The 18,098-nt window shown below is 48.8% G+C and overlaps 1 protein-coding gene across 1 annotated transcript in view; it reads left to right on the top strand.

The window, feature by feature from the left end:
* CNTNAP1 (contactin associated protein 1) overlaps positions 1 to 13,720 on the top strand; it is a 40,994-nt gene extending 27,274 nt beyond the window's left edge. The window contains exons 17-24 of the mRNA XM_083470424.1: positions 308 to 526; positions 1,246 to 1,485; positions 2,386 to 2,622; positions 3,606 to 3,733; positions 5,187 to 5,280; positions 8,710 to 8,946; positions 10,723 to 10,773; positions 12,160 to 13,720. Coding sequence (XP_083326550.1) covers positions 308 to 526; positions 1,246 to 1,485; positions 2,386 to 2,622; positions 3,606 to 3,733; positions 5,187 to 5,280; positions 8,710 to 8,946; positions 10,723 to 10,773; positions 12,160 to 12,416 — 1,463 coding nt within the window. The 3' untranslated portion in view covers positions 12,417 to 13,720. The remainder of the gene's footprint in view (positions 1 to 307; positions 527 to 1,245; positions 1,486 to 2,385; positions 2,623 to 3,605; positions 3,734 to 5,186; positions 5,281 to 8,709; positions 8,947 to 10,722; positions 10,774 to 12,159) is intronic.
* The last annotated feature ends 4,378 nt before the right edge of the window (positions 13,721 to 18,098 follow it).

An 18,098-nucleotide genomic window follows, 5' to 3' on the forward strand; every position in this document is an offset into this window, starting at 1 on the left:
GCAGTGGTAGAGTCACGTTTATGATGCGCAAAGCTTGGGATGCAAGCACACACCACGCAGCCGAGGAGATGGTGTGTTGCGGAGCCAGGAGAGAGAGCTCCCGACTGTGGGAAAGCACCCGGAGCCTTCACGCCTCCGACGGGCGCTGGAGGCGCACAGGCACCAAGCCCCCGCTCCGCCTCGCTTACCTCCCTGCTCTCCCCTCCCCGGACTCTCCGCTTGGTGCCCTGGCTCGCCGCGCCACTACGCCCAATGCTCCTGGAAGGCAGCGGTGGTGTGACACCTCTCTCCTGCTGCCGTTTTCTAGCTACCCGAGATCTGGTATTCATATACGACATTGGCAACGGGGACGAGAACCTGACAGTTCACCGGGACATGCCCTACAACGACAACGAGTGGCACGAGGTCAGGGCGGAGATCAACGTGAAGCTGGCTCGGATGAGGGTTGACCGGATGCCCTGGGTTGTGCGAGCAGCCCCTCCCCAGACCTTCATTCACATGAACCTCACGAAGCCTCTCTATGTGGGTGAGTGAGGATGGGCAGGGTGGTCTGAATGAATGAATGAAAGAAAGAAAGAGGGAGAGAGAGAGACCCTATTGGACAAGGTTCTTTCATTGTTGATCACCTCAAACTAGAACCAGGCTCAATACAGCTTACTCATCAATATGAAAAAGCTCAGCCAGCTCAGTTTTTGTAACAGTCAATATCTCATTTTTGTGTGTGTGTGTGTGTGGGTGGTGAAAATCTAGCTTTATTATCTTCACCATCCTCTTCATTTTATTTGTTAAAAACTTTATTTCCATAGCTAAAAACCTCTAGGTTCATTTAAAAATATATATATATATATTTGATTTTACATGTAAAAATCTATCACATTACCAAATGCATCACCATATATAGAGATTTCTCTGAATCTCGAAACCCCCCCCCATCCCCTCCATGGGTCCTGTTGTCAACATTTATAATTGCATATTATTCCATAATCTCCATTTTGAATCCATCGTGTTTGTTACATTACAAGTGTGATTAAAATCCTGCTAATGTTTCCATCTGCTTACAGTGGTCCGCTAAATAAATTATCATTCCCCCCCATTCTTTTTTAAAGTTCTTGTCCAACTTCAAAGGCAACGGACTTTACAAAAACACCTTGCTGTTTTCCACTGGGACCAGAAGACTTAAAACGAGCTTGCCTAGATCCAGCAAGGGAGCTGTTAACGTTTTCATTTCCTGTCCCCCTTTCTTAGGCGCTGCCGAATACTACCTGCGCCCCTTCTTGGGCTGCTTGCGGGGCCTGCGCATGAACGGGGTCACCCTCAACTTGGAGGGGAAAGCCAACGAGACGGAAGGGGTGCTTGTGAACTGCACCGGGCATTGCAGGAACCCTTTGGTGCCCTGCCGGAACTACGGCACCTGCCTGGAGGCCTATAGCCACTACACCTGCAACTGCTCTGTCTCTGCCTTTGAAGGACCTTTCTGCAACCTGGGTGAGAGCCCTAAACAAGTCTGGAGGGTTGAGGTGAAGTGACGAGGCGAGGAGGGGGCAGGACGGAGAAGACAGGGCTGATTTTTTCCCACCTTCGCCGCATCAAGCAGTTGGTCCCTTACCTTTCCCGCCCCGACCTGGCCACAGTGATCCATGCGACGGTCATCTCCAGGCTTGACTACTGTAATTCGCTCTACGCGGGGCTGCCCTTGAAGCCGTCCCAGAAACTCCAGCGGGTGCAGAATGCTGCAGCGAGGCTCCTCACGGGGTCTCTGCCATGGGAGCATATTCACCCAGTGCTTTTCAAGCTGCACTGGCTCCCGGTAGAGTACAGGGTCAGATTTAAGGTGCTGCTTTTGACCTTTAAAGCCCTTCACGGCCTAGGACCCTCGTACCTATGGGACCGCCTCTCCCGGTATGCCCCACGGAGAGCCTCAAGGTCCATAAATAGCAACACCCTAGTGGTCCCGGGCCCTTAGGAAATTAGATTGGCTTCAACCAGAGCCAGGGCCTTTTCAACTCTGGTGGAACGCTCTGCCTCATGAGACCAGGGCCCTGCGGGATCTGATTTCTTTCTGCAGGGCCTGTAAGACAGAGTTGTTCCGCCTGGCCTTTGGCTTAGAATCAGTTTGATTCCCTCCCCCTCTTACTTTTTCCTTTCTACCCTGTGATGAGGCTGCATTTTAATGTTTCAATGTTTTAATGTTGTATTTTAATCTTGTCTTTAAGTTGTATTCATTCAACCTGTTTTTATTATTGCTTGTTAGCTGCCCTGAGCCTGGCCTTGGCTGGGGAGGGCGGGGTATAAATAAAATTTATTATTATTATTATTATATTTTCCTTAGGCCTTTGACTCTCTGCCTAACCGTTGCCGTGTTCCCCCATCTATCCCCTTTTGCAGACATCGGCGCCTACTTCGAGCAAGGCACCTGGGTCCGCTACGACATCATGACGATGCCGTTGCATGTGGTCCGGGAGTTCTCCAACATTCTCCACCAGCCGATTCAGCCGCTCCCCGGCTACAACCTGACCAGAGAGGATGTGTGGCTCAGTTTCCGCACCACTTCGGCCCCCGCCGTCCTGATCTACGTCAGCACCTTTGTGCACGATTACATGACCATTTTGATCCGCGAGGACGGTGAGCATCACGGGAGCTAGCCCTGGCCCCCCCCGAATCTGGCCTCTTTCTTGTTGACAACGCATCTTGCCATGGCGTCAGGATAGTTCATAGAATTGTAAAGTTGGAAGGGATTTCTCCCAGGGATAATATACTCCAGCCCCCCTGCAATGCCTAAATCTTAACTACAGCATCCACAGCAGATGGCCTAATAATAATACTATATTTATACCCCGCCCATCTGGCTGGGTTTCCCCTGCCACCAGAATACAGTGGTACCTCAGGTTAAGTACTTAATTCGTTCCGGAGGTCCGTTCTTAACCTGAAACTGTTCTTAACCTGAAGCATCACTTTAGCTAATGGGGTCTCCTGCTACCGCTGTGCCACTGGAGCACGATTTCTGTTTTCATCCTGAAGCAAAGTTCTTAACCCGAGGTACTATTTCTGGTTAGCGGAGTCTGTAACCTGAAGCGTATGTAACCTGAAGCATATGTAACCCGAGGTACCACTGTATTAAAAATGCGATAAAACACCAAACATTAAAAACTTCCCTAAACAGGGCTGCCTTCAGATGTCTTCTAAACATCAGATAGTTGTTTATTTCCTTGACATCTGATGGGAGGGTGTTTCACAGGGCGGGTGCAACTACCAAGAAGGCCCTCTGCCTGGTTCCCTGTAGCTTCACTTCTCACAGAAGGTCCTTGGAGCTGGACCTCAGTGTCGGGGCTGGATGATGAGGGTGGAGACGCTCCTTCAGATCTACTGGGCCGAGGCCGTTTAGGGCTTTAAAGTTCAGCACCAACACTTTGAATTGTGCTTGAAAACGTATTGAGATCCAATGTAGGTCTTTCAGGCCTCAACACTGAAATATTCAGATGTTTGTTTGGTTGTTCTGGCCAAGCTTGCCATCACACGTGTTTGGCAAGCCTTTGAGAGCTCCTGTTTCAAAGTAACACCATCTCCTCCTTGCCGTCCCCTTCTACCTGTTGCCATTTCCCTTGCAGGCATCCTGCAGCTACACTACCAACTGGGCGCCCTCCCTGCCATCTACCCCCTGAGCACGCGCTCTGTGGCCGACGGACAGCCACACAGTATCAACGTCACGCGTGTCAATCGAACGTTGTACACACAGGTAAGGGGGGTCCCTCTTGCTGCACGAGTGGGAAGGGGCCTGCAGAAAGGCGTCTTGCGGCGGAAGGGACTTGGAGCCCCCTGATGTTGCTTGGCTCCCAACTCCCATCAGCCTCAGTTGAGTGATGGATGCCGCAGTTCAGCAATGCCTAGAGCACTACACATGGTCTTCACCTCTGGCCCTGTGGCTCTCTCACTGTCTGGAGGGAGGGACACACACCCTCACGGGAGAGTAGCCCAGCAGCTTTCTGCTCTGCGGAGTGTGGGCCCGTTGGTGTCATGTGGACAAACGGTTAAATTATGCAGTGCTTGGCTTCATGTCGCCAGGCACACATTCCCAGCGCCTGGAGGTTCTGAGATAAGGTGCCAGGTGCGCTGGGTTGCCATAGCAACACTAGCAAGGCCTGGCGTACATCTTGCTGAGTCATTTACCCTTCCATTAGTTCAAGAATGCCTAGGTGTAGAAACAGATATCACAGGCATTGCTTTTCTGATGTTTGTGTCCTGATGCCCATGCCATATTGTCCTTTCCTGTCTGCATACTGCCCTGTTTCCATGTGAGGAAGAGGCTCTGCGTTTTACCCAGCAGCGTTACCTAGCAGGGAGATAGTGTTACCAGATCTTTCTGTACATATGTATCTTTACTTCAGAGACCAGATGAACTCTGTATAGTAGATAGCTGGGGCTCCACGTACTCTGCTGATATATCAAACTGGTTGTTGAGGTGTGGGGAACACAACCTTCCACAAGTAGACAACAGGGCCTGGGACAGCACTGGGAATGGCTGAGTTCTCCACTGTAAAATAATAATAATAATAATAATAATAATAATAATAATAATAATAATGATGATGATGATGATGATGATGTTAGTATTATTTATAGCCCCCCCCCCCACTGGCTGGGTTTCCCCAGCCACTCTGGGCGGCTCCCAACAGAATATTAAAAACATGATAAAACATCAAACATTAAAAGCTTCCCTAAACAGGGCTGCCTTCAGTTGTCTTCTAAAAGTCAGATGGTTGTTTATTTCCTTGACATCTGATGGGAGGGCGTTCCACAGGGCAGGGGCCACTACCGAGAAGGCCCTCTGCCTGGTTCCCTGTAGCGTTGCTTCTTGGAATGAGGCAACCGCCAGAAGGCCCTCGCCGTTGGAGCAGAACTGTCCGAGCAGAACGATGGGGGTGGAGACGCTCCTTCAGGTATACTGGGTCGAGGCTGTTTAGGGCTTTAAAGGTCAGCACCAACACTTTGAATTGTGCTTGGCAATGTACTGGGAGCTAATGTAGGTCTTTCAAGACCAGTGTTCTGTGGTCTTGGCGGCCGCTCCCAGTCACCAGTCTAGCTGCAGCATTCTGGATTAGTTGTAGTTTCCAGGTCACCAGTCCACTGTTCTCTTTGAGGGTATCCTGATCAGCCTTATAGTATGTCTTCTCTCTTCTTCCTTTCTTTAGTTGGATTATTACCCAGTCCAGGTGTACCAGCTTTCCCTTTTTGTGGATGGCAGACTCGACTCGCCCAAGGCGCTCTATCTCGGTCGTTTCATGGGTGAGTGAGAGTCGTGGGTCCTGCCCATTCTTGACATTGATTGTCCCATGCCCAGCTCCTTGGATGTACCAGTCAGCCTTCTGTTGCCCTGGTTCCTTCCAGTGACTTTGGATTCCCAACCCATGGCCAGTGGCCAACATCTGGAAAGCTCCAGATTGACCAGGGAGGGAGGGGGATGTCTGCTCCACATAACCTCACCCTGACATCGAACTCTGCTTTGCTTTTAGGCTCGCAAACATAGTTCTCTCCCCCTTCCACTTCCACATCTCTGGATTCTGCCCTGTCCCTCGAAACAGCCTCTGTTGTCCCCTTTCTCCTGTGTTCCTGGAGACCCCCATTCCTTCCAATCGCCAGCTTGGGAGTGCCTCTCAGTTCCAAAGCAAAATGTGGCCACCCCAAATGAGGCGATGGTCTCTGCATCCTCAGGGGCCTCTCTTCGGTATATGGAAGTTTGTCGTTATACAGTGGTGCCCCGCAAGACGAATGCCTCGCAAAACGGAAAACTCGCTAGACGAAAGAGTTTTCCGTTTTGGAGGTGCTTCGCAAAACGAATCTCCTATGGGCTTGCTTCCCAAGACGACAATGTCTTGCGAGTTCCTGCTGGTTTTCCCCCCCCTTCCCCCCTCTTTTTTTAAGCCACTAAGCCGCTTATCAGCTGATCCGATCAGCAGATAAGCCGCTAAAAGCCTCTAAAAGCCGCTAATAGCGCTAAGCTGCTTATCAGCTGATCCGATCAGCAGATAAGCCGCTAAAAGCCTCTAAAAGCCGCTAATAGCGCTAATCCGCTAATCCTTCAATGGGCTTGCTTCGCAAGACGGAAAAAACCGCTAGACGAAGAGAATCACAGAACGGATTCTTTTCGTCTTGCGAGGCACCACTGTATACCGTATTTTTTGCTCTATAGGACACACCGGACAATAGGATGCACCAGACCATAGGAGGGGGAGAACGGGGGGGGGGGATTCTCCCCCTCTTTTCTCAGCGCCCCTTCAGCAAAGCGGCAGGAGAAATGGAGCCCCTTCCATTTCTCCTCCTGCTTCGCTGAAGGGGCGCTGCGCAGAGAGGGAAAACTGTGCAGCACTTCTCCAGTGAAGTGAAGCCTGGAGAGCAAGAGGGATCAGTGTGCACCGATCCCTCTCGCTTTCCAGGCTTCAGGCGGCCATCCGCAAGCCTTCGGAGCACGGCGGGAACTCCTGCTGCACTCTGGAGGCTTGCGGATAGCTGCCTGAAGCCCCCGGAGCACAGCGGGAGTTCCCTGCGCTCCGGGGGCTTCAGACGGCTTCAGCGAAAGCAACGCGAAGCCTCCGGTGCGCGGGGGGAGCTCTCCCTCTGTATTTCGGAGGCTTCATGTTGCTATCGCTGAAGCCAAGGAGCCTGCATTCGCTCTGTAGGACGCACACACATTCCCCCTTCATTTTTGGAGGGGAAAAAGTGTGTCCTATAGAGCGAAAAATACAGTATATGCCCAGTAGGGAACTGTGAGCTTCGATACTTAATAGAATTTGGTGGCAGCTGAGTCTGTAAGAGGAGGAGAAGGGTCTGACGCGGAGGCCGGCACCCTGGGGCCTCCTCTAAGGCAAATGGGGAACGCGTTTCTTCAAAGAGCCGCCATCACCCGAGCTCCTCTGCTCTTCCATTTCCCTCCTGCCCCACTTTTTCACGTCTCTTCCACCCCACTTTCTGCAAGCTCTCCCCACCCCCCCTTTCCCTTTCCTTTCCCCCTTGTTGCATCCGTCAAACGCAGGCCTCTCTGTATGAACATTCTGTAACGGGGCTGAAAATGATTTTGCAGGTTCTGGGCTGAATAAATTATGCAGATCATATGAATTTTGCATGCGTGTCCTTAATTTGCATAGCATGCCCTTCTGTCGCTAGGCGGGGAAAGGAACAAAGAGCCCCTCTTCCCCAGGAGTGCTGCTTCACCTCCTGACAGACATTGACTCCTAAGCCTGTCCTTACAGATCTCAAGGCTTTTTCAAAAACTGATATGGCTGACCGTTGTCAGTGTTTTTGATTTGGGGTAGTTTTTATTTTATCTCATTGAACAACCTGTTCTATTACATACATTTAAACCCATTGACACACACACATACGCACACTTATTTTTCCCCCCTTTTCTAAATTACATTTCAAAATATTCATTTCAACAACCATAAATCAATGACTTCCCTCCTTCTCTTTTGGTAGTTCATTTTGCATACTATAAAGGTAAAGGGACCCCTGACCATTAGGTCCAGTCGTGACCGATTCTGGTGTTGCAGCGCTCATCTCGCTTTACTGGCCGAGGGAGCTGGCGTACAGCTTCCGGGTCATGTGGCCAGCATGACTAAGCCGCTTCTGGCGAACCAGAGCAGCACACGGAAACCCTGTTTACCTTCCCGCTGGAGCGGTACCTATTTATCTACTTGCACTTTGACGTGCTTTCAAACTGCTAGGTTGGCAGGAGCAGGGACCGAGCAACGGGAGCTCACCCCGTCACGGGGATTCGAACCGCCAACCTTCTGATCGGCAAGTCCTAGGCTCTGTGGTTTAACCCACAGCGCTACCCGCGTCCCTTTTGCATACTGTATACATCCCTGCATATTTTACATGAACTAAATTATTCAGTAATCCGTTTTTACATCCCTCAAAACTTATTTACACTGTTGAATTTATCTTAACGCTACCAGCGTTTTTAAATGAACACAATTTTCACCCATATATTCAGTGAACATTTTCCAGTCGTCTTTAAACGTGCATTCTTCTTGTTCTTTTATATTCTATATGTTAATTCTGCAAGCTGCTTGTACAGTGGTGCCTCGCAAGATGAAAATAATCCGTTCTGTGATTCTCTTCGTCTAGCGGTTTTTTCGTCTTGCGAAGCAAGCCCATTGACAGATTAGCGGATTAGCGCTTTTAGCGGCTTATCGGCTTATCGGATCAGCTGATAAGCGGCTTAGCGGCTTAGAAAAAGGGGGGGGAGGAAAAAAAACCTGCAGGAACTCGCAAGACATTTTCGTCTTGCGAAGCAAGCCCATAGGAGATTCGTTTTGCGAAGCACCTCCAAAACGGAAAACTCTTTCGTCTAGCGAGTTTTCCGTCTTGCGAGGCATTCGTCTTGCGGGGCACCACTGTATTCCATCAATTTAAGTTGCCATTCCTCTTTGGTTGGGGCCTTGCCCGTTTTCCATTTTAGGGCTAACAAGACATGGGCCGTGGTAGTGGCATACATAAATAGTCTTTTTTGACACCTGGGAATTTCCCTCTGAATTATCCCCAACAAAAGGGACTCTGGTTGGTTTTTTTGGGGGGGGATGTACTTTTAAACATTTTTTTCAATTCATTATATATCATTTCCCTGATTTGGGATAGTTTTGAGGGTTGGTTAGGAGGAAGAAGCTGGCGTCCATTTAACTCTGTCCTGTTCCTCTTGTCTTCCATCGTCCACAGAGACGGGCCTCATTCACCCGGACATCCAAAGATACAACACACCGGGCTTCACAGGTTGCCTCTCAGGAGTGAAATTCAACAGCATTGTGCCTCTGAAAACCATCTTCCGGGCCAGTGGCAAAAATCCCATCCGCCCCTACAGCATCAAAGGGCGGCTGGTGGAGTCCAGCTGTGCCTCTATGCCCAACTCTTACGTCGAAACACCACCGGAACTTGACCCCTGGTACATAGACCCAGGTAAGGTAGCATTTATGGGGGAGGAAGGTGAGATGTTGGGCCTGCCCACTCATCCCAGAAGGGTTGGGGGCAAGGCTGTGCTTACCTTAATAAATTAATAAATTTAATAAATTTAATAATAATAATAAATGTTATTTACACCCCGCCGTCCCTGGCCAGAGCCGGGCTAAGGGCGGCTAACACCAATAAAATCACAGTAAAAACATAATGGGGGGACGGGACGGACGGACAACCAATTTAAAATACAGATTAAAATGCAGCCTCATTTTAAAAGTAGACCATAAGGGGAGGGCAACATAAGGGTCAGACTGAGTCCAAACCAAAGGCCAGACAGAACAGCTCTGTCTTGCAGGCCCTGCGGAAAGACCTCAAGTCCCACAGGACCCTAGTCTCTTCTGACAGAGCGTTCCACCAAGTCGGAGCCAGTACTGAAAAGGCCCTGGCCTTAGTTGAGACCAATCTAACCACCTTGTGACCTGGGACCTCCAAAGTGTTGTTATTTAGGGCCTCCGGGGGGCATACCAGGAGAGGCGGTCCCGTAGATACGAGGGTCTTAGGCTGCATAGGGCTTTAAAGGTCAAAACCAGCACCTTAAACCTGATCCTGTACTCCACCGGGAGTCTGTGTAGTTGGTAAAGCACTGGGTGAATGTGATCCTGCGGCAAGGACCCCGTAAGGAGCCTCGCTGTGGCATTCTGCACCCGCTGGAGCAGCCCTAGCCTTCCTTCATGTGTCCCAGGCGATGTTTGGGCCAGAACCCTTGGACTAATCTACACTAGTGAGTTAAAATATTATACAGTGGTACCTTGGTTCTCAAACGCCTTAGCTGACAAACAAATCGGCTACCGAACGCCACAAGCCCGGAAGTAAGTGTTCCGGTTTGCAAACGTTTTTCGGAAGCCAAACGTCTGACGTGGCTTCTGTTGAGGGCAGGAAGCTCTTGCAGCCAATCGGAAGCCGCGCCTTGGTTTTTGAACCGTTTCAGCAGTCAAACGGACTCCTGGAACGGACTAAGTTCGAGAACCAAGGTACCACTGCAGATGCATTATCAACATGTGACACCAGAGGGCGCTGTCGTCAATGTAAAATTGCATTGAGAGCTATATGTTGTTTTATTTTGAGCGTTTTTGCAATCACAATTTAAATCGCTAGTCAATAAGACTTGATTTAAATCTTTTTTTTTTTAACAGACTCATTATTGCTGGTATCATCTTAATATTTACAACCAGAGGAAGATTTCATTTTTGGAATAATAAATTTTCAGAGTAGTTTTTACAGTTATATCAAAATTACTGATTTGCTTATACTATTAGAAATACATAGATAATTATGAAATTATTGTGAGGTTCAATAAGTTAACTGTTTAAATTTGGACTTTTCTGCTGTCCTTTATTGGAAGGAGAAAATAATTTCCTTAATAACAATTTAAACAATTTATTTAACTAAAACAATAACATTATAGCATATGTATCCATGTTTGTTAACTGATGTGGTTAAACATTTTTTAAAAAAACTTAGACTTGCGTTTTAGCACACGTGAAAAACTTAAAACAAATCCTTATTTCCTGATGATTAGCTTTCGGACTATAATGTAACTTAAACAGAAAACTATCTTTAGAAAAAAAATTCCTCCAAAGGCAGTTCGTTTTAAAAATCTGATTTAAATAAAAAAATCCTGATTTAAATAAAAAATCCAGTTTAAATTTTGAAAAATCCTTTTTTTAAAAAAAATAAATCATTGATTTTTATCCACCCTGGTCCTCTGTGTCCTTCTAGTTGACTTCCTGTACATCCACGATGACGGCTGGATCGCGATCATCATTGGAGGTGAGTCTGAGACTAAGAGGGATGCTGGGAGCTTTTGCCCAAGAGCTACACCGTGGGAGCTTGGCCCATGGGAGCTTTGAGAGCTCAGATTTAGATGCTGACTGTGGCCTACTGTGCTACAGCCGGACCTAGGAACGGAGGAAGCCACAGGATGCCACGGGTCCACCTAAGGGCACAGCACTGTCCGCGTCGGTTAGCAGTAGCTCCCCAGGGTTTCAGATGCGGAAGGGGGCATTCCCAGCCTTAACCTTTAAAGCCCTAAATGACCTCGGTCCTGTATACCTGAAGGAGCATCTCCACCCCCATCATTCAGCCCGGACACTGAGGTCCAGTGACGAGGGCCTTCTGGCAGTTCCCTCCCTGCGAGAAGCCAAGTTACAGGGAACCAGGCAGAGGGCCTTCTCGGTAGTGGCACCCACTACCAGACTGTTAGAAGACATCTGAAGGTAGCCCTGTTTAGGGAAGCTTTTAATGTTTGAGGCATTAGGTAAAGGTAAAGGGACGCCTGACCATTAGGTCCAGTCATGGCCGACTCTGGGGTTGCGGCGCTCATCTCACTTTACTGGCTGAGGGAGTCGGCGTACAGCTTCCAGGTCATGTGGCCAGCATGACTAAGCCGCTTCTGGCAAACCAGAGCAGCGCACGGAAACGCCGTCTACCTTCCCGCCGGAGCGGTACCTATTTATCTACTTGCACTTTGATGTGCTTTCGAACTGCTAGGTTGGCAGGAGCAGGGACTGAGCAACGGGAGCTCACCCCGTCGCGGGGAATCAAACCGCCGACCTTCTGATTGGCAAGTCCTAGGCTCTGTGGTTTAACCCACAGCGCCACCCGCGTTCCCGTTTGCTGCAATACTGTATTTTAATATTTTGTTGGAAGCCACCCAGAGTGGCTGGGGAAACCCAGCCAGTCGGGTGGGTTATAAATAATACTAACAATAATATTTATTATTATTATTATTATTATTATTATTATTATTATTATTATTATTATTGTTATTGTTATTGTTATTGTTATTGTTATTGTTATTGTTATTGTTATTATTATTTTGATGATGATGATGTTACAATGGAGATCTCAGCCATTCCCAGTGCTGTGACAGCGCTATTATTATTATTCTATTTATTATTATTATTATTATTATTATTATTATTATTATTATTATTATTATTATTATTTTGTTAATAATAATAATAATAATAATAATAATAATAATAATAATAATAATAATAATAATAATAATAATAATAACTGGAGAAGCTGGGAGTTGAACCTGTCACCTGCAGGCAATCCAGAGTCTACCAAGGAGCTACGGCCCTGCCCACGTGTAGCCTCGCTTCTGGGTTATTCTCGTCCTTCCCCTTCACTCTCGCCTTTCTCCCTCAGTGATCTTTTTCCTGCTCCTGCTGCTGGCGGCCGCTCTCCTCTTGATGTACCTGCACCATCACCGCTACAAGGGCTCGTACCACACCAACGAGCCCAAGGCTATCCAGGACTACAACAGTAGTAGCAGCAGCGGTGGTGGCGGTGGCGGCAGCAGCAGTGGCAGCGGCGGAGCTCCTCCTGTCCCGCCGGCGAAGCCTGCCGCCTCGCGGAAGGATCAAAACTTGCCACAAATCCTGGAGGAGTCCAAAACCGAATAGCCGACCGGAGCCAGGAGCGCCGATTCCTCCCTCCGATGGTGCTGGCTGCAGCCTCTTGGCAAGACCAAACCTGAACTGCCAACTGTGCCACTTTCTGGGAAGCCGACCTTCTCCCCTCTGCCAGCCCCACTGCGAGACGATGGCCCTCCTGGCCTTGTTTCACCTGCACATCCTGTGGAGTGTTGCTGCATCTTCCGGTTGGATCCAATAACCGATGGGCAGGTGTCAATCAAAGGTCCCCAGCCCGAGTTTTTTCCCCCTTTAATAGCCTGATTCTCCCCAGTCCCGTTTCTCATCTCTTGATCAGGTTGGTGCCTAAGAAGATGCCCAAATGATACCTGAGGGTGGTTGTTCCCCGACCCCCAGAGCTATTAAGTCTCTCTGCACCCCTGTTTCTGGACTGTGCAGAGTCTCCTTTGGAGCAAAATTGGGGTGGCAGAGGCGACGTATGACAGGCTGTGGCAAGCAGCCCGTGCCCGGACTTCCTCCAAGCCCAACTCCACAGATCTTTGCCGTTTGAAGAGAGACACTGGACGTTCAATATTGCACTTTCTTCTTTTTATTTTGTTTTTACGGAACAAGGGAAAATGCAACGCAATATCCATTCTGGCCTTTTCACGCGTGACTCACTAGCACATAGTCTTCCTTGCTTAATTGCTTAGCATTTAATTAAAACAAAAACAAAAAAGCCATTAGTCGAGCCATGCAATATAGCGTATTTTAGATCTCGGCACGTTATATTGTGCCCTGAGAGAAATCCAATGTGCAATGTAGGTACCTGCCTGCCAGTATATATAAAAATATATATAAATATAAATATATTTCTGTGTGCAGCTGCAGCGCATGGAAGGATCACTCGCACTTTGCTACCACTTTGCTGCTTTCGTAAATCAGGGTTTTGAGAATTTTAAGATTCTTTCTACCTTCCCTTCTTCCCTTTTAGTTGTGGGTTATTAGACAGACTAGTTTTTTTATTCTATCGGTTTGTATAAAAAACACAAAAGCAGAAGTCTGATGTTCTGTTTTTTCAAGTGATGTCGTCTGTGTGGTCTGTAGTTTACTACTTCGGGGAAGGAGGTTTTGCTCTTGGGTAACTCTTCCGACCCTCTTCCTCCCCCTACCTTTTGAAAAGCTAAGTTCACTCGTGAAATGTTAAGAAGATAAAAACTGTGTAGCAGAAGCAAAATGGATTTATTTTATCCAAAAGCCCAGGGCTATTCTTGGGCGGTTTATTTTTTCTAAGGAGCTGTTTGTCTGGACAAAACGTGAAGGTTACCTAAATAAATAAATGTAAAGAAAGTTAAGTCAGGGCGATGACGACGTGATCCTGTGTCATTTTGTGGGGAGGTGATGGTGTGAAGGCTGTTGTTCAAAAGTACCTAAATTATGAGTTGAGTTTTAACAGGCAGCCCTCCAGCGGTTCTCAACCTGTGGGCTCCCAGATGTTGTTGGACTACAACGCCCATCATCCCTGAGCTCTGGCCTTGCTAGCTAGGGGTGATGGGAGTTGTGATTAAACAACATCTGGGGACCCACAGGTTGAGAAAGGCTGCAGGTCCAGTCGTGGCCGACTCTGGGGTTGTGGCACTCATCTCGCTTTATTGGCCGAGGGAGCCAGCGTACAGCTTCCAGGTCATGTGGCCAGCATGACTAAGCTGCTTCTGGAGAACCAGAGCAGCGCAAGGATACGCCGTTTACCTTCCCGCCGGAGTGGTTCCTATTTATCTACTTGCACTTTGATGTGCTTTTGAACTGCTAGGTTGGCAGGAGCAGGGACCGAGCAACGGGAGCTCACCCTGTCGCAGGGATTCGAACCGCCGACCTTCTGATCGGCAAGTCCTAGGCTCTGTGGTTTAACCCACAGCGCCACCCGCGTCCCGAGGGTGTGTTAGGATGGCTCAAAATCTCCACTGCTGCAAAGTTCCTGCTCTAGACTCACGTTCCTTTTGCACATAAGAGAATCGACGTGCTGGGGTGAGAACGGCAGCAGCAAAACCGGCTAGAGCTGCCCTAGCTATGCAAGGCAATCGGATCTCACAACATATAAAAGCTGAAAACCCAAACATTGTTTGTTGCAAAGGCCAACACAAAATGTGTGGCTCCTATGGTGAACAACAGGGTGAAGAGACCTTGGCTCCTACAGCTAACCCTGGAATGATGGGCAACCCTTGGCCCGAACTCTGCATTAAGGCAACAGCTTTCTTAAGCCTACCAGAATGTCACAAAATAGCATGCAAGCTCTCAGTTTCCCCAGAACTCTTCATCAAGTTAGATCAGGGGTCTGCAACCCGCGGCTCCGGAGCCGCATGTGGCTCTTTTACACCTTTGCCGCGGCTCCGGGGCGGATACTAGCGAGGGGAGGAGGCGCATTGTGCACCCCAACACTCCCCACTGTGGCGGGCGCTGTACTGGCTGTGATGTCGCATGGGGGCGGTGCGCGCGTTAGTCACACACCGTCCTGACGTCACCTTCCCGCCCGCCCTCCCGCCCGCCCGCTACATTGTAAGGGGCATGTACGCTGGTCACTGCATTGAAAGGGGGCATGTACGCTCGTCACTGTTTTGAAGGGGAGTGAAGAACACACACACACAAAAAGGTAACTTGTTAATTTAACGTTTATTTCTATGAGGAGGAGTAATTCTGAGGGGTCAAACAAAGAAATAATAAAAAAGTTATTTTTATAATGACGAGTTTTGCGGCTCCCAGTTTTTTCCTTCGGAAACGGGTCCAAGTGGCTCTTTTTGTCTTAAAGGTTGCAGACCCCTGAGTTAGATAGTTAAAAAAAAAACAGCAACCCATAAGCAATGGAGGGTGTCTATATTTCAATTTCTCTCCCCCCCCCCCCCGTCTTCAAAGTCTGTTGTTCCCTTTTCTGCTGCAACTTGTACCTATTTTTATTTTTAAAGAAGGTCCTCATGAAACTTCATCAAGTGTTGAAGAGAGGATGGAGTCACCCGTTGTTGTAAATGCGTTTCCTCTTCCCAGGCGGCCTGGATGCATCCTGAATTGTGCAAAATGTCTGCTACTTCCCCCCAACGGTCAAAACTCCCATTGTTCTAGGCGCGTTTTGCGACAGGGAATTTCGTTAACGCGAGCAGTTTCTGAGCTCTGGGTGCAGTACTGAGCCCAAGATTTCAGATTAAAACTGCAGAGTGGAAGGAAAGGAGGACGTTTTCCTGCCTCCCCACTTCCAGCTACTCTCTGAAGACTGGAAAAGAGACCCTCTTAAGAATATTAGGGGGGTGGGCAGGGAAGGACTAGACCATGTGAAAAATGAACATGATATTTTAGCTGCAGTTCATTCATTCTCAGCTTTGTATTCTTGTTATAAAGAAAAGGCTCACCTAGACATTCTGTTGTTGTGCCCAGAACCTAGGTTGAAGGTGCCATTTAGCTCCTAGCTTTCATATCTCTGTTTCTAATGGTGCTACTCCGCCATGCCACCTCAAGACTCTTACCAAATGCCCACACCTTCCACTTTTCTCTTTCCCTCCTGCTTTCTCTCTCATTGGATTTTTTCTTACTATCTAGTGTTGTTGTTGTTGAGTTGTTTAGTCGTGTCCGACTCTTCGTGACCCCATGGACCAGAGCACGCCAGGCACTCCTGTCTTCCACTGCCTCCTGCAGTTTGGTCAAACTCATGCTGGTAGCTTCGAGAACACTGTCCAACCATCCCATCCTCTGTTGCTCCCTTCTCCTTATGCCCTCCATCTTCCCCAACATCAGGGTCTTTTCCAGGGAGTCTTCTCATGAGGTGGCCAAAGGATTGGAGTCTCAGCTTCAGGATCTGTCCTTTTAGTGAGCACTCAGGACTGATTTCCTTAAGAATGGATAGGTTTGATCTTCTTGCTGTCCATGGGACTCTCAAGAGTCTCCTCCAGCACCATAATTCAAAAGGATCAATTCTTCAGCGATCAGCCTTCTTTATGGTCCAGCTCTCACTTCCATACATCACTACTGGGAAAACCATAGCTTTAACTATACGGACCTTTGTCGGCAAGGTGATGTCTCTGCTTTTTAAGATGCTGTCTAGGTTTGTCATTGCTTTTCATTGCCATCTAGCCTAGGGAAATCAAAAGCTTGCACACCAGTTCATGACATTTCAGTCAGCTTAATAAAGGCACCGTCTTAATATGGGCTCCCCACCCCCTCTTATGAGCCTTTATTTGTAGGGTGACTGAGATGAAACATTCCTTTGGGTACCTCTGACTTCGTGAGGCAAACATTTTCAGAGACACAAACCACACGCGGGATACAAAACAAAGTAGAAAGCACACCACCACCCCCCCACACTTTTTTGTCTTTCCCCCTCTGCTGTGAGACTCTATATACCAGTGTTTCCCATACTTCGGTCTCCAGCTGTTTTTGGACTACAATTCCCATCATCCCTAGCTAGCAAGATGATTGGGGTGGTGGGAAGCGTAGTCTAAAAAACTGCTGAGACCCAAGTTTGGGGAACGCTGCCCTACGCAAATGTCACAGGGATGATTCTCAGGGTCCCTTCCAACTCAACAATTCTATGTGTGTGTATCTCAAGTTGTACAGTGGTGCCTCGCAAGACGAACGCCTCGCAAAATGAAAAACTCGCAAGACGAAAGAGTTTTCCATTTTTGAGTCGTTCCGCAAGACGAATTTCCCCATGGGCTTGCTTCTCAAGAAGAAAGCCCATAGGGAAATCTCTGGGGACCTCTTTTAAAATGCTGGCGGTCGGGAGCAAAGACTTTCGCCCACCGCCGGCCTTCAGAAGAGGTCCTGGACCTCTTCTGAAGGCCGGCGGGGGGCAAAAGTCTTTGCTCCCCCCCGCCTGCCTTCCTGGGACAGCGGAGACTTCTCCACTGTCCCGTGCGATCTTAAAATACTGGCGGGCGGCAGCGAAGCGTTCGCTGCCGCCCCCCAGCATTTTAAAATCGCCCCGGGACAGTGGAGGCTTCGCTGCCGCCCGCCAGCATTTTAAAATCGCCACGGGACAGTGGGGGCTTTTAAAATGCTGGCGGTCGGCAGCAAAGCCCTCCTGTCCCCGGAGCTTGCGGGGCGGGAGGTGGGGAGAAGGGCTTTTCTTCCCACCGCCAGCCTTCAGAACAGCCTTCTGAAGGCTGGCGGTGGGAAGAAAAGCCCTTGTTTTCCCCCCCCCCAGCCTTCAGAAGAGGTTGGGGGACAGACTGTCCCCGGACCTGGTCTGAAGGCGGTTTCCATAGGAACGCATTGATTGATTTTCAATGCATTCCTATGGGAAACCGTGCTTCACAAGATGAAAAACTCGCAAGAAGAAAAAACTTGTGGAACGAATTAATTTCGTCTTGCGAGGCACCGCTGTATATGCGTTACTCAGTTACAGTGCTGTCATCTTGAAACACGCATGTACGGTCCTGTCCCTCGGTCTCCTGAAGGTGTGGGAAGTGCCGGGGTGTGTGCACTTAGACCAGATCTCTCTTATTTGGGCCCCAAACATGCCTGCTCTTCGCCCTCCTCAAGTGTTTTTGCCTGCCCTTGGCCTGTGCTAACACTGCCTGCTTGCTTGGATGGGTGGAAAGGACACCATGTTGTGCAGAGAGGTAAGTATCCCAACAACTGCTCTATCAACTTCTGCCTGCAGGCTGAACAAAGGCCCCGACCCCCCGGGTCAGACAAACGGTCACTCCAGCTTACTGTCCCCAGGCAAGCTGGAAAAGAGGCAGACTTAAC

This window comes from Podarcis liolepis, assembly GCF_965112155.1.
Source record: "Podarcis liolepis genome assembly, chromosome: 13".
Classification (NCBI taxonomy): Eukaryota; Metazoa; Chordata; class Lepidosauria; order Squamata; family Lacertidae; genus Podarcis; species Podarcis liolepis.